Source organism: Fopius arisanus, unplaced genomic scaffold, assembly GCF_000806365.1.
Source record: "Fopius arisanus strain USDA-PBARC FA_bdor unplaced genomic scaffold, ASM80636v1 scaffold00003, whole genome shotgun sequence".
Lineage (NCBI taxonomy): Eukaryota > Metazoa > Arthropoda > Insecta > Hymenoptera > Braconidae > Fopius > Fopius arisanus.
In genome coordinates this window covers 1,019,587-1,035,348 of record NW_011887742.1, presented here as the reverse complement: position 1 = coordinate 1,035,348, position 15,762 = coordinate 1,019,587, and the positions used below count along the sequence as shown (strand labels likewise).

Below are 15,762 nucleotides of genomic sequence, written 5' to 3'. Positions count from 1 at the left end.
TTCGATAATTCTCATTGAAAACACTTACAGGTTGTATTTGTGCATGAATTACTTTATCCCCGTATTTGTACGTGAGCACGAATGCACCTGGGTAGCTCTTGCTCTCCCTCACGAGGAAAACTCTGCAATAAGTACAAACAGAATTAATATGGAAGGAATTAAGAAAATTTATAAAAATGCCAAACAGAGAGAAAGAATCGAGTCGAGATGAGCGGATTGCGTCTGAATTATGAACACTGCAATAATCAAACAGTTTAATCAAGATGAAAGGAGATAAAGCAATTACACGGGACGAATGACACTAATGCACTGTATACTTTTTTTTTCAATGGGATTCTCAAGAAGTATCAAGGGAAAAGCGGGTGTACTGGCTGGGATTTCCGAGTGGGATGGGGGACCCCCCACACCCTCCGCCATCGCGCACGGTAGCACACTGAATTATTCAAAGCGAATTTATAATTTATATCCTCGGGGATAGACGTGAAAAAGGAAAACGCGAGGGCTGCAAGACACTTTTTCGTGACTCAAGACAGCGGAAAGTAAATGATAACGAGGAAGAATGCGTCAATTTGTCAGAGGATGCACTCTCTAAAGTTACTTTTTCTTTTTGGCAATTCCACAGAGACGAAATTTTCTCATCACCAAGGTTCCACAATTCTTCCTAGACTGGATTTTTCGTTCTTAATTGCATCGTTAATTCCCGCATATTTGAACCACTTGTGAAAAAATGGGAAACCAGAAACCCAACAGCTCAAAAATATGTAGCAAACACTTGAGTTTGGAGGAATAGTATTTTCTCACTGAATGATACAGTACCAATTCCACATTCGCAACGTCTGAATGGGAAAAAAAATCTCCGAATCCCTGTAATTTAACCGTGTCTGTAAAGTAATGGACTGCGCTGAGTATCGTCTGATGTTTTAAACACTGTAATTCAAAATGGCCATGGGAAAAAATGCACTGAGCGTAATGCGAGGTACCTTGGGTATTTAAAAAAATCCATAAAAATATTCAGCCACAACTTTAATTAACCAATTATACTTTCGGTTTCGTTTGACCCGCCGAGGGGTAGAATGCAACATAGCAATGATTTTTGCCGGCGAGTCGTGTAATTTTGGGGTCATAAAACAGTCGTTTGAGGTTTAAGCTTTCTTGGTGGTGTCTGTTTGGTGGGGGGGGTTAAGGGGGAGCAAAGTTGAGGGTTTTATTTGTGGGGGATTAGGCACGGTTGATGACTCGAGAGTCTCGATAAAGTTTCGAGGAACTCGTGGAGCGTTAGTTCAGTGAAATAGCATTGGGGCTCACTTACCCATCTACTGTTCCGTGCTCTCGAACAAGACTTGCTGCTGTATCTCTGTTGACATCTCTGTGAAACCAAGGCTTGAGAACGTGCACACCATCATCGAGGGCGTGTTTTCGTGAAACAGCACAGCCTGGAGGTGACCTGGAAAAGGGCCGCCATCTCCGTCGCCAAAGGAGGCCCTCACTCTCCGCAATATCCCTCGCCTCCTTTGGATCCTCCACTATCCGACCTACGCTACCAGTGAAGTCCATCGCTACCCTGGATCTGAATGATTCCTGCAATCAAAACCACCATGTTTTAATAAACTGGTGAATATCTCCTAAACGAGGTGAGATATCAAAATTTTGATACACATAATTTTTCTGGTCCCTGAATCGAACTACAAAAAAGGTGATTACGAAAAAAGCTGTATGTCCATTAATTTCTGAGATATCCAGGAGTAAATGCGTGCAGCTGTGGTGGCTTATGAATTAACAACGAAATTTTGACATAACAATTGCTTCTTAGGGCGCCCTTGGAGAGGATCTCGAGAGAACTTCCAGAGACAATGGGGACAACTATCAATACGATGCTCATCGCAAGAAAGGGTGGAAGTGGGTGGAGGATGAGGGATTTAATCGTAAGCTGCGGCAAAGCGCTCACTGGGCAAAGCTCTGGGATTGCCGCGTTCGGTTCACCCGAGTCTAGCTCTTTTCCTCGAGATATAGAATACTTATATACCTATGTATGAGCGTGTAGATATCTGGAGGACCTATGTACATGGGAGGGGGGATCGTGTGGCATAAAGGGTGATCCCTGGGTTGGCCCACGGAAGTGGAAACTTTGGGGATTACCAGTGAAAACCATTGGGATACGGCTTCCGAGGGAAAATGCTCTACTCTCATTTCTTTTTGTCTCTTTAAACCACCGTGGAAAATCCTCCGTCACTCGGGCTCACTTATTTTCCCTTGGAGATGGCTGAGACATCAGAAAATATCGGAATACATTCTCATTCTGGGATAAGTGGTGACGAGGTATATTTCCAAATAAAATTACATTCTACCCTCGCATTCGAGATCTAAATGGGAATCTATATACGGTGGGAAAGAAACTTTTTTACGCTTCGGGGAAAATAATATTTTTTATAACAACTGAGGATATTTTTTTATGAGGATGATCGATGAACAGCCAAATGACGAAATAATGATGCAGGACTTGAGAACAGAAGGTGGATGAATATCGATGCAATATTTACAATGAGCTATTTCTCAACTACGGCTGTCGCTAATGCACCTATGGTGCCGCGCCTCTCTAAACTCTCATTTATCGATTTCCCAACGCACTTATCGTCTCGCCTCGCTCAATGACGAGGAATTAATGTTGAAGCAACAAATATATTGAAGTAGAAATCCTCAACGGAGATGTAGAAGAGAAAATTACTCATTTTTCATTCAACTTTCTCATGTCACGCAGCTAAATAAAACCAGAAAAATGGCATTTCGACGCTGAATACGTCCCAACGCGTATCCAATGACAAACATAAATTTTTCAAAATTTCAGTATTGATTTGTGAATTTTTTTTACAGGTGATACAACAAAGGAAAGCCATAATTTAAATATTTCCCGGGGGCTGTCAGACACTCATCACTACCCACGTGTCTCCATCGCCAATGTATTGCCCTCCGCACGTACATTTACACTGATTGATCATCGAAACCAATGACCTCGCGACTCGGCTATTTTTCATCTCCTCTCTTCGCCGGCATCTTGGGCTCATTTGTGAGTGGAATGAAAGACGTGAAAAAAAAAACAAAAAATGTGAAAAAATCGCATAAAAAAGACACAAATGTCAAGACGTCTGTTGGTTGTTCCTTCACGGCTGAATAAATTGCGCATTTTTTTTATTATTTATTTCTATTCCTCTTACACCTATTTCAAACGCACAGTGAAATGGCCGTGGTCTTTTCGTATAAATTACCGATGGGGTGCGTGGGTGGTGTGCGGTGACCATTTACACCTGCGTCCTACGCGCGAAAATGGATAAACAATTTTCGTTCCTTCGGTTCGAGAGCTACAGGACTATCCATCAGGGGAGAACACATACTCGAGTTGTACGCAATGTTTGCTATTCTTTATTTTCAATTTTTTTTTTTAATGCTTTTTTTCTAGGTACATGCGATTTTATCCCACTCGAATGGAGCTGCCGGTAGCTGAGCCTTTCCACACGCCTCAATTGCATTGCGACACCGATTTATTGCCGTCTGGTTCAACAGGGAGCGCGGGAACATTGTGGACTTTTCGGTTTTACTTTTTCTCTGGTTGTTAATGTTCCTTACGTTGTTCGTCATGATAATTGTTGCTCCAGAGGCGATGATATGAGAAAGTTGTTTTTTGAATTTTTTTATTGGTTTGTTCGATTTTGGGATGGGTTTTGATCGGATTCAGGGGCTCCAGTTATTCACCGAGTTTTTGAGACCTTGGTACCTAAACTTTCTGGTTATCCCAGCAGATGGCGACGGTTTCTTCACTGGAAAACCTCGTCTTTGTTATCGGTTAAGTAAACGAAATCGGAGCCAAATGACTGGATTTTAAATTCCAGGCGTTTGGGTCTGTTATTTAATTTATTTAAATCCTGGAATTTTTTATTAATATTCAAAAATTGAGAGATTTTCTGTCTTTCTGTTTTTTTTTTTTTAGGAAATTTTCAGGTTTTTTTATACGTACGACGAGAAAAATTCGTAAATCCCCGGGATTTATTATTACAGGTATAGTTTTATTTTTGTTAATTAATGTGATTAATCGACGCGTTTTTTAATCTTGCGGTAATTTTTCATAGCGAATCCTTGAGAATGTGATATGCCTATCCTCCCTCTGTTGAAGAACAATAAATTAATGTCTCCAACAATAGAAAGTCGAACGCAACAGCATCGTCAGAAATAATCTCGAGCTTGATTGAATCAACGAGTCGATGTAATTTTAATTCGAGCCAGTCGAAGGTCGAATCGAGTGAACGAGATCAGCGTATTCACCGACATCACCGTGATTCATCTTCCCCGATATGCCCACCATATATTATGACGAAAATATTTATAAAATTCGATTATACTTCGAGATAGGTGAATATACCTCTCCTCCCCGAAGAAGAGTTCTAATTTCCAGTGACTCATTCCCAACTCTTTGTTGTTCTCATGGCAAATAATAATTTAATCCCGTGAATTATCTTGAATATTTTTCCCGGTGCTGAGTTGTGCGACAATAATTCACAAAAAATTGAAACCCCGAATAAGAAAAAGTGAATTCTCCACGCACTAGATCACGAGCTCGCCAATAATTCTCTCCAGCAGGATCCAAACCCCTGAATCCCATAACTCAAAATAGTTTCCCAACCGAAGATGCACTGTCAGCTGTTTTTGGCAAAGTGCAGAGAGCCAATTTGTCAACATTAAATTACCGAGTGGTAGTGATGGAGGAAGGGGGTGATGGAAAGCTTGGGGTTATAAATCCGGATAAATGAAAATGGTAATCCCGTTGCTAATGGTGAACGGAATATTCTTGAGATTTTCTTCTTGCCTGGGGAGATGGAGCGAGAATGGCGAAAGAAGAATTGCGACCACGAGGGAAATACAGGGTGGAACCCAGTCAGCGATGGGTTGGTGGAAGGTGGTGGATTTTGGACGAGAGAGGGATAAGCCACTTCAGAAAATAAGACCCGGACTGGAGAGGAAGTGGGCTTGAGCTTTCGGAGGGATTTATCGTTTTCCAACGCTGAAGCTATGTACACTCTTGGTTTTTGGGAGTGAGTGGTTCAGTTCGAAGAGGGCGGATACCTAAAAACCCCTTCGCTCTGGATATTCCAGTGCATATTTCACACCGGAGTTTTTTCACACCGACCAATTTCCCACTAATCAGACGGATTCGCAAATAATTACCGACTCCACTATATCCCGGCCCTTTCTGCACCCTTTTTTGGCTAATTCGCCCTATCCCACCCTATGCATGCAGCTGTGGATCCTACACTGTACCGTATTCACTGCTCCTATAGAACATAGAAGTGACATGGGAAACCACAGGAAAAACCATGTCGGTAGAACGGTTTCTCTATTAGCAACCTCACACTCATTGATTCCTGTTGAAAAATTCCATTCAAATTCGATTTGATTGGAAAATGCAATTGCAGCAATTTGCCGAGTTCGGATTTCAGTCCTAATTCCATCCCACGCATCTAGAAATCTCGAACAGCTCCGTGGAGTTGGACCATCTCCAACTGCACCAAACGACTCTCAAACGTAATTAAATTTATTTAACGGAAGATTGAGCCATGTGTTCCCTGGCGAATCCCTCCAGGAGCACCCCAGTATCTCGAAATGTTGTCGTAAACGTCCGATGAGGAGTAATAACAATAAACCACACCGGAGGGTGCAACCACGGGGTCGTTTGTAGACGTGTGCCTCCTGTCAACTAATTCCCCCCTCATCCGGGACTTCGACATGAGACCTTCAATAACACCAGCAACTGTCTGAATTATCTCCACTACTCTCTGTAAATTTCCTCATCTAGGTTAATACGAATTTAAAAAATCTCGAAATCCACTCCGAAAAATAGAAAAAATTCTGGCAAAATGATTCCTACTAGTCGATAATGCCAAAAAGTTATCTAGGATCAGGAATAAATTTTCTAGATCACGAAGAAAATAATTTCTTTGAAGATAGAAAATTCTGTAGCAGTGGAGAATATTTTTATCATTTTTTTTTCAGCGTGAAACTTTTTTCTTTGTGTAATGTACGGGGAGGTGTCAATAACGATCAATAAAGAGGGATTTTTATTGCTCGAATTGCCGGCAACTGGCAAACGCGGTATAATAAAGTTGTGAGAGTAGAGATTGGAAAGAATAAGGGCGAGCTGTGGGGGAGTGTCGTGGAAAATTTGCAATCGTATAAACATGGATGTGGGCTGCATGTGATGTGCTGGATTATCTTTTTGTGGACACGTACACGTTGAGTTGTGTAGTGCAAGCATTGCCGACGTTAACGACACGACAAAACGTATAACGGGTCTAGCTGGATGGCATGGCATAAATGTACGAATGGGTGTAGACACCGGTGAAATAAATAACTCCCCATCAATTTTTCCTATTATTCCCCCAAACACACTATCAATATTTATAATGACTCCTACTGAAAACTTTTAAAAAATTAATCTGATTGATTTGACACTTCTCTTTCTGGATTTGAAATTATTTGTTGGAACTCCTCGAGGAATTGATTTGAGAAACAAAGACCTTGGAAGTCTGAGACTTTCACCACATAAAACCACAATTTTTTCACAAATCTCGTTTACAGATGTTTAAACTGAAAAATCAAATCCCCAAACATTTTCTCTTTAATAATAATGTAAAGATACTGTAAAATATGAGATTGAGTGTTGTCACCATAGAATGTGGAGTGAAAAAATTCCAAGGAATTTCAGGGACATCAGAGTTTACTTCGAGACCGTTGTTCGATGTATATATTTCCTTGTGGTTTCTACCTCTTTTTTTTTGGAGGACTCGAATGGGCAATTCATCGCAGAAATGATAATTTCAATGATTATTGTTTTTGGCGGACCCGAACCATACATTTACCGAAATAACTTATACAGCTTATTAGAGAAGTTTTATAATCAGAAATACAACAGTTCTGTTAAATGCAGATGAAAGTAGAGCAAAAACACATCGCAGTAGCTATTGAGGCCGGCAGTGAAACACAAAGGTGGAGAGAAAAAAAAATAAGAGGGGAGTGGAAAAAATAGAATTTGCCGGATGATTGCCGCTCTCTGCGAAGCAGTGGAGAAAGAAATTTTACGATATTGTATATTTCACCTGAGTCGTAAAGAAACTGCAGGTCTGTGGAAAAAGCCAAGAAAAAATATTCGATGCTTCATTATCATGTTTATGACGGAAAAGTAGACTATTCTAAAAAGCAAGAGCACTTCTTCACGAAGAAATTGAATATTTGAAAAATAGTTTCTAAAATATACTATATATAATAACAACTATTAAAATTTAACAATTCAAGGTGTTGTAAATAGATAAATCAGTTGATCATTCGCGTTATTGAATATTTTGTAGCGAATTAAAATGCAAAAAAATGTTCTCCGCCAATTTCAGAATTTTATCGACATGTTTTATTATCGAATGGAAAAAGTCGGGGAGGGAATTTAATTGCCGATTTAATGAATGGAAAAGTCGCAAGTGTGTTGGCACGCGCGTCCACTTTTCAACGTGCATAGAGGGAACCCGAACATGCGATTGGATAAAACATCCTCGCAGCTCCTAATTACACTAATGGCAGGACACGAGGGCATTTAATCCCGCGTATTGAGCGATTTCCCTGTCCATCCCTGCATTGTTCACTTGTATCCCCCATTGCCATGGGAAAACGGATCAATTACTGCACATGCGCCCAAAATGTCGAGCACAACCGAGCGTTTACCACAAAGTAATGTCATCGTAACTTTTATTGAATTTTACACATTTAAGGAATCGAATATAATTATCACGCGGCAATACGAAAATATGTAACGGAGGAAAATCAAAGAAGTGTCCAATTGGCAGGCCAAGGCCCGAATGTTTAATTAATTCTTAACAAATGCCCTAATAAATTCTCTACCATGAAATTTTGGTAAACTCCATATGCTCCCAGGGCACTGGAAAACAAATTACCTATTTCAGCTAATTAAATTCACCAGCGCCAGAACATTTTCTTGATAAGAATTAAACCGCGATTTCCTGGGCTGAAACAATTTTTTTTCTCAATATATACTGAAGAAATATCTCATTCAGTCCAGCCATTTGTCAAAATTCAACGGATGAGTATTGAAATTTCACGACTACTTTTTAAATTCATATAAAAAAAAATTATCTCTTGTATACCCTTTACGATTTGTTCCCTTACCACCCCCAACCCCCTGTACCGTATTTGCCGAAGGGAGGGAGAAACCTCATTTGAGGGAAAAAAATTTGCCCTGGGAGAGTCCTTTTGACAGGACTACCGCTCGACAGTGAAATTGTGAGATTAGAGCACGATAAATTTTGACCACCGGTATCCGGGATCGAATCCGGATCATTGGCATGCTAGTCTACTCTAACCGCACGGCCACTACCGTCGGTTTTAAAATCCATACAATTCCTCTTAAAATTTTCCACTAAGCGGTTCATTTTTTTCGTAGAACCAAAACTCGTTAAACTCTGATTATTAGTTTCCATTTACGAGAGTGAATGATTCCGTCAGGAGAATTGACTTTTGCCTCTTTTACCGCCTTTGTGCACTTCTGGGAAGTTGGGTGCAACAATGTCAACGTTAATAAATCAGATGACAACGGAATACACTCGTATCCCGTACATTGTAACATAAGAGACAAATTTAGGATGAAAAATGATGACAGCCGGCTAATGTTCAGCTCCAATCACGGCGCTAGACCGCGACTTGAAATTAAGTGGCTGTTTGCAATTTAATATGCGTATTTTTGAACTAAACGTTGTGCAGGGCTTGAACTAACGTTAGAATTACACCCCAGCAATAATTCAATTTATTCCATTTATAGTCCTCCACAGGGAAAAAAAGGGAAGATTAATTTTTGAATAATAAATCGTGGCCTGAGAGAAAAATCGGAGAAAAATAATTCGCATTCACATTCACATTCGAAAATTGAGAATTCACTGGTTTTAGATGGTGACATTAATTTGCAATTTATATTGAATAAAAAAGAGGGGAATGTTGCTTATGATTTCATATACTCCAGTCATTTTTGGCCAGATCGAGTGAAATTAGAGGCAAACATTGACCCAACATTGCGCCAACCGTGTGCACATTATACCAGCAAATTAAAAAAAAATTAATAACGTATTCGTCCTCATCTCCGAACTCGGTCAAGAGAACATTAAACTAAATTTATTAAATCTGAATTGAATGACAAATTGAATAAAATGGAATAATTATTTTTTTACCCATTATCACAAATCTCGAGAAAGATTGACATGTTTCAATGAAAGAATTGCATGAAACTCAAGCCCAAAGTCACTGATCCAAGCATGAAAAATGTTTCCCTGAAGATTGAACAATTGTACAAACAATCAGAACAATTCGTTAGCAAATTAAAATTATTATTCCCGAGAGCAAATATTTTTCCTCAATGTTCAACTGATTAGATAATTAAAATGGTCATATCCCGACGAATTTTAACCCCGAAATAGTGGTACATCCGACGTGAATGCATAAACGTTTAATATAACCGTACATGGGCCATCGTTCATGCGCATTAGAGCCGTTGGTTGTGCACACATAGTCTCACATATACGTCGCCCATTCGAATGGAAGATACACAGTTGTACGTGCCAGTACCACTCGCTAGATTTATGGTGTTACATAATGTTGCACATAGGTGTATGTACGTGGAGATGGAGTACAGAGAACATAGAAGGGATGAGGACTCGAGTCCCCTCATTGCCGCCCCCCAAAAACCCCCCCTAGGGTGAAATGGGGAGGAGGAGGAGGAGGAGGCAATGAGGGGGGGATTACTCGAGCAAAGAGGCCGCAAATGAGCGCGCAGGCGCATCGACATCGAATCAAGCGTTCAACCCTAGGTATGCATTCAGTCTCTACAACATCCCCCCAACCCCCCAACCAACCCAACCACCCAACAACCACCCCTGCAAGTTCAACTTACAAAACGACAGCTGACGAGTGCCTAGCAACAGGCGTCAGGGGTTACCAACCCCCCGTTGGCCGAGCTATTATAGATTTTTAGGACTTCCACCGGTAATAGCTTCATTGAGCTGCATTGTGATTAACTCAATTATTTAGTAATCATTATTTGTTGGGAATTGTTACTATGAGGATTCGTCGATCGAAATATTTTACTTTATTCCTAGACTCTCAACGGTCTTATAATTCGGTATTTTTACGAGTCACAAGTCAAGACTTTAGCAATCACGTGACAACACCTGTTTAATTTTCAATTACTTGTTAGTAATGATATGGAGGTTAATTATTGAAATTTCCGGCGTTTCTGTTTATCGCTCTGAATTTCTGAGACAGAATGTCGATCATGAAAGCAATGAGTGTTGCATTTCCATTCATAAACCCGCAGCATTGCCCTCGGTGTATTGATTACATAAATTTTTTTTATTTTTTTTATTTTCTCCACGTGTTGGTCCCCGGACGGAGCAGAGTGAAAGGGGGGAGCTGCACGCATGAATGATAGTTAGAACTCCCAGGGATATCTTTGGTTCCAAGCGTCACGATGTGCATGTATTCGGCATATATACTGGCGCGTATGTATCCGAGATTACATGGGGCAACCCATGGACCATTCGTAATCGTATTTCATAGGTCCAGAATAACCGAGGCTGCAGTAACACACCGGTGCACGTGCGCAGATGTTTCTAATGTATGAGTACCGAGGGGGGGGAACAGAGGGGGAATCAGTTAATTTATGCTTCACAGTGGAAAAGTACACGTGGAGGAATTTTTTACCGACGCATAACCAACGCATCAACAGTTTCTTGAATTTATCGGAAACGAAATTGAAAGAAAAAAAAAATGTGCACATCAAATTTAAAATTGCAAAAATAAAATAATTTCTTGTTGATAGATTAAAAAAATTACTCGTGGAATTTTACCACTGGTTTACTTCCATTCGCGAGTTGAGAAATATATTTTCCTCAGATTTTTTTTCTACCCCACAATTGAAGACATTTACGAGCACTTCATCATTTTAATTAAAGCGTTCTGATTAAAACATTCTTGTCTTACCCGAGAATTTTCTGGGGAAAGAAAGAAAAATTCAATTTTCCATGATTTCTTTTTTCTCCCAGTGGTTCTCTGAGAATTAAAATGCCTCTGATGAAGAAAAAAAGCTTTTCCCCAATGAAGGCAAATTCATTCATTAAAATCATATGAAAATTTAATTCGCTGAATTCTTCTGTAATGAGAGAAATTCCGCGAATTCAATTCCATTAAAATTCTGCTATTCCCGGGGATTAAGAGTTCGCTTTATGAATTGTTCCTGCATATCTCCAGGATAGAATGCGAGTTGAAAAAAAAAAAATCTTAGGATGGTGTTTACACGGTAGCCCTGCCACGTTTTGTCCTATTGTGAGCTGTTCTCGGTCGATATCATGCGTTTCACCAAGCTGTTACGCGTCTGACATTTCTTTCACTTGTTCCTAGGGGCTCTTGACACCCCCACAAGAACGTAAAACACGCTAGAAATCCCGTTGACAATGGCCATTCAACCTCGTACAACCCCTTTTCCTTGATTCTTTCTGGTTTCTCATCCCTTATGGGATTTTACCAAGAAGTAACACGCTGGATATCACTTTTTATCCTCTCAACCCTCTGTTTCATCCAGCAAGAGCTCATTGCGATGATTAAACCGAGAAGACCTCCCTACCGAATGAAAAAAAAAAAACCCTACTCTTACCATCAAGAACATTTTAATTCAAAAATCTCTGGGGCAAGATAGGCCAAAGTATTTATTTCATCACGTCTCAAGATGTCAAATTGACAATGCAATACTGTAATGCAACGTGCGCACCAATTCGTCGAATTAAACTTCGCCTCGTTAACGATCGACTTAACAATTTAGTTGAAGAGAATTTATCATGGGTGCGGTCTCGACACGCTTTGAATTTTTCCTGCAATAAAAGACAGGTAATAAAATCTCATACCCCGATGAAATTTACTGGCATGACGGGATATCTGGCACGCAAGGCTCACTCGCGGTTCAACGCAGAACACCCGGTTTAGTGAATATACATATCCTCCTCCCTTTATCTCCTCCTCAACAGTGAATGTGTCACGTTTACACACATTTCCTCGCTGTTATCCACCTTATAATTTCTCCCGCCACAGTTGTTACAAGAAAACCCCCCGACTGCACAATTACAACTACCTCACCGCAAATGCACTCCGCTTCAAAATCCCCCAAGGGGAATCTAATTGCGATTCTCTTAATAAATGTCACGTGATTCGACACACGACGAAATTAGAAAGTCGTGGGTTTACGGTAATGGCACTGACTATTTCGCTGAGTTTATTGTTTTTAATTACAGAAATTCAACGGGGTGTGGTACATTTGCCGAAAGGGTGGAGATAGAAATTTGGAGAACGCCGATAAAAATTCGATGGCAAATGCTCTACAATAACCCAACTCGAATTTCAAAATACGTTTCACACCCTGTCATGGTTAATTTTCGCATTTCAGGGCTGACCTCAAAGTCTCAAAGACTCGAGTGTTCAAAATGTAGAATCAAGATTCAGCGGTTCAGAATAAATTCTAATTCTTCTGAATAGTTTTCTTAATAATAAGTTTACATCGGCCCAACCCGATTAGGGTACGGCGAGGATATTGATCAAGACTTCAGAAAAATTAAAATACCCTCGCCTAGGATTTGAACTTGTAACCTATCTCATGTGAGACAATCACTTTACTCACTGCGCCATGGCATCTGGATGTTCTTCTGAATGTCAAAGTCCATCGGTTTGAACTGGAATCGTTCGGTTTAGTCGTATGAATCATCTCCATACCAATCGCGAATGCATTCAACACATTACTCTCAATCCCCACACTGACTAAAAATTTCCAAGGACAAATGTAGTTTAGACTCGTTGTGTGCGTGAAGTGTAGAACCGCTCGGGTGACGTAACCACTAGTACTTCCTATCGGGTGAGATCACGTGTGTTATATACACCGGTGGGGCTGGACCGGTCACGGTCAAGGCCACCATGAAAAGGATTCCCCATTCTGCTGTTTCATCGTCAAGGGCTTCGTGACCACAGAAACATCAATGTTGGTTATGCCTCGATCCCCACTTCTTCCTGAAGAATAAAAAAAAAAAATGGGGGGGAGAGCACACGTGGCGGTTCAAGGTCTCCATGGTCATTTTTTTTGTTGACCCATTCTGTCAGACAATCCAGAGGGATTGTTTGAATGTAATTAAGTCAAGGTCCCTTCACATTAAAGGATTAGAAAGCAAGATTACAAACATCTCCCACATATCGCCTGGGCCCGCTCAGGATAAAGCGATTGATCAGGACTTTAAAAAATAGTTAATCACCAGCCGGGACTTGAACTCAAAACCTGTAACATGTGACGCAACGAATTTACCCACTGCGCCATCGAGCAATTGGGACTCATAGGAATCTTGTCCTGTAACCTTTGAGTGTCAGTTTGAGATAACACTCGAAATAAAGTGGATTTTTTAAATGGGTGATTATGATTTGCGAGAATGGTAGATAAACCCACGGAATTGTCGATTCATGCGAATAAAAGTGGGAGAATTGATAAAACAGGGGAATTATCAAGTCATCGTAGACTCGGATGAAAACAATGATCCCCTGAATTATCCACTCACTATGATAACCGATTGAGAGATCGTCCAGTCCTCGAATGGGCCGCGTAAATCATGGGGTTATTGACATGACATACATCATCATAAAATATTCCCCAACGCACACGACACGGAGGATTTATGTGAAATATGGCTCACGCCAGACTCAACTGATTATTTGACATCAATGCACCTCTTAACTTGCTCAAACGGACATCGTTGTTTCTTACATTAGATTGACTGTCCGCTGCGGGCCAAAGTGTCAATTCTCCTTATTTATCTAGTACCATCGTCTACCTTCACATTTACCACACAATCAAATACAATTGAGTGTGTGTGGCACGTGGAACGTCTATTTTGTCGGCGAGGATTAATTCACTCTCGATTCAGCTAAGTGGATCTCTCAAAAGTCTCAAATTAATTCATCAAAGTATCAAACTGACACTGCGAAATTAATGAAATAATGAAGACCGAAAGATTAACAATCGGATGAGCATGCATCTTTAGATTTAAACAGATTTTCAAAATTGTCTATGTAATCCCATTGGACTCCACCTTAATTCGTTAAACTTGGTTTTTCTCCATGGAATTAGAGTTTTCCTGTCGTTAAAAATCCTTCAAGCTCCACTCACCAGAGAATTCCTCGTATTACAGCGAACGTTAGCATTCCCAGAAACCTTTCCTCCGCGTTAAAGGTCTAATTTAGTCAGAGCACTGCTCGTTACCTTTTCAGTGTGCTTCATGCGACCACTGGAATACCCATTTCTGTATATTGAAGTTTCAAGTACCCTGTTAGAGAATTACGCTCGAAATTTCCAAGTTAAAAAAAAAACATCTTTTTTACCACCGAATTCTATGAAATTTCCATGAAATCTGGGCTTTCTGGGGCTGATAAATCGACGTAGGGAATTTTTATGGTTTTTTGGCTCGGATAAAATGGTTGTGCTCTGATGAGTCGACTTGCCCCATTAAAATTCAATTTTTAATGCACTCAGTGCAATCTAACGATGGATGAAAAAAAAACAATCTTTGGTGCATTAACTCTTCTCGTCATACGAGATTTTGCTTATCAGGTGACAGCGGCTGTTTAGGGCTGTGGGTAGTACATAGCCAGTGTCACGCGATACAAAATGCCAGAGTCGTTAGGAATACATTTACAACTGAAAAATCAGTCCGTCAGGAAATGGATGACGAATTATATTTCTATTTTTCCATTTTCGTTCACTCTCCGCACGAATTCCACATCGGAATTTCCAATTATCAATGAGTTTGAAATCAATTTCCAATTGAAATTCAATTTCTCACATATTTCGAGAATAATAATTAATAGCTGATTTTTCAATGAGAGAAAGACTTGAATTTTCATCTCATCGTGAAAATTCGACATCAAACGGAAATAGGATATAAATTGATTTTATTAATAATTTCGAATACGAGAGAGATTCATTTTTCGACTTCAATTACTCGGAATTCAATTACTCACCGGAAGAAACAATGGATTATTTACATATCTTAGAGACCGGAAGTATAGTAGTCGGGGAACCGAAAGATACGTGAAAACAGAAATTGAGGAGAGGAGCGACTATATAAGGAGAGCAACTGTAATGGGATTCTACTGTATTATCTGTGAAAATTTTTCTCAATTGTCTCTCCTCGGAGACATCTCACATCCCCACATGCATAAAACAGTCTGCAAGCGAATAACCCCCCGAAAAGCGAAAGAAAACAGAACCCTGAGGAAGAAAGCGACTGACATAGAGAGTAGCAACACAAGAGGGGGATAAAAAAAAGTATATATTTGAATGGAAAAATGTTGGAACGTTGAAACGTAAAATACCCAGGTATTCTCTCTACTACGTGCCGCTCAAAAATGCATGAAGTGTCGGGTTGAAAGGAAAAGAGAGAAAGAAACGACGACGAGAGGGATGACGGAAGGGGATGGCAAAAAAAAAAAAAGGAAATTCCAAAGAAAATTTCTTCACTCGGGGGACAGATAACAGGCACTGGGCGCTTGAAAAAAAATATCAATTTGTGTGATTTGTGTGTCGGAAAAAAGAAATGGCGGGTAAGAGAGAATGATAAAACGGGGTGAAGTTGCTGGGAGAATGTC

The 15,762-nt window shown here is 40.1% G+C and overlaps 1 protein-coding gene across 2 annotated transcripts in view; it reads right to left on the bottom strand.

The window, feature by feature from the left end:
- Positions 1-15,762, bottom strand: part of LOC105268907 (growth factor receptor-bound protein 14) — a 131,131-nt gene that overhangs the window by 4,180 nt on the left and 111,189 nt on the right. For both annotated transcript variants that reach the window (XM_011308819.1, XM_011308824.1), the window contains exons 10-11: positions 1,310-1,578; positions 29-122 (exon numbers count right to left, since the gene is read on the bottom strand). In XM_011308819.1, the coding sequence (XP_011307121.1) occupies positions 29-122; positions 1,310-1,578 (363 nt within the window). The remainder of the gene's footprint in view (positions 1-28; positions 123-1,309; positions 1,579-15,762) is intronic.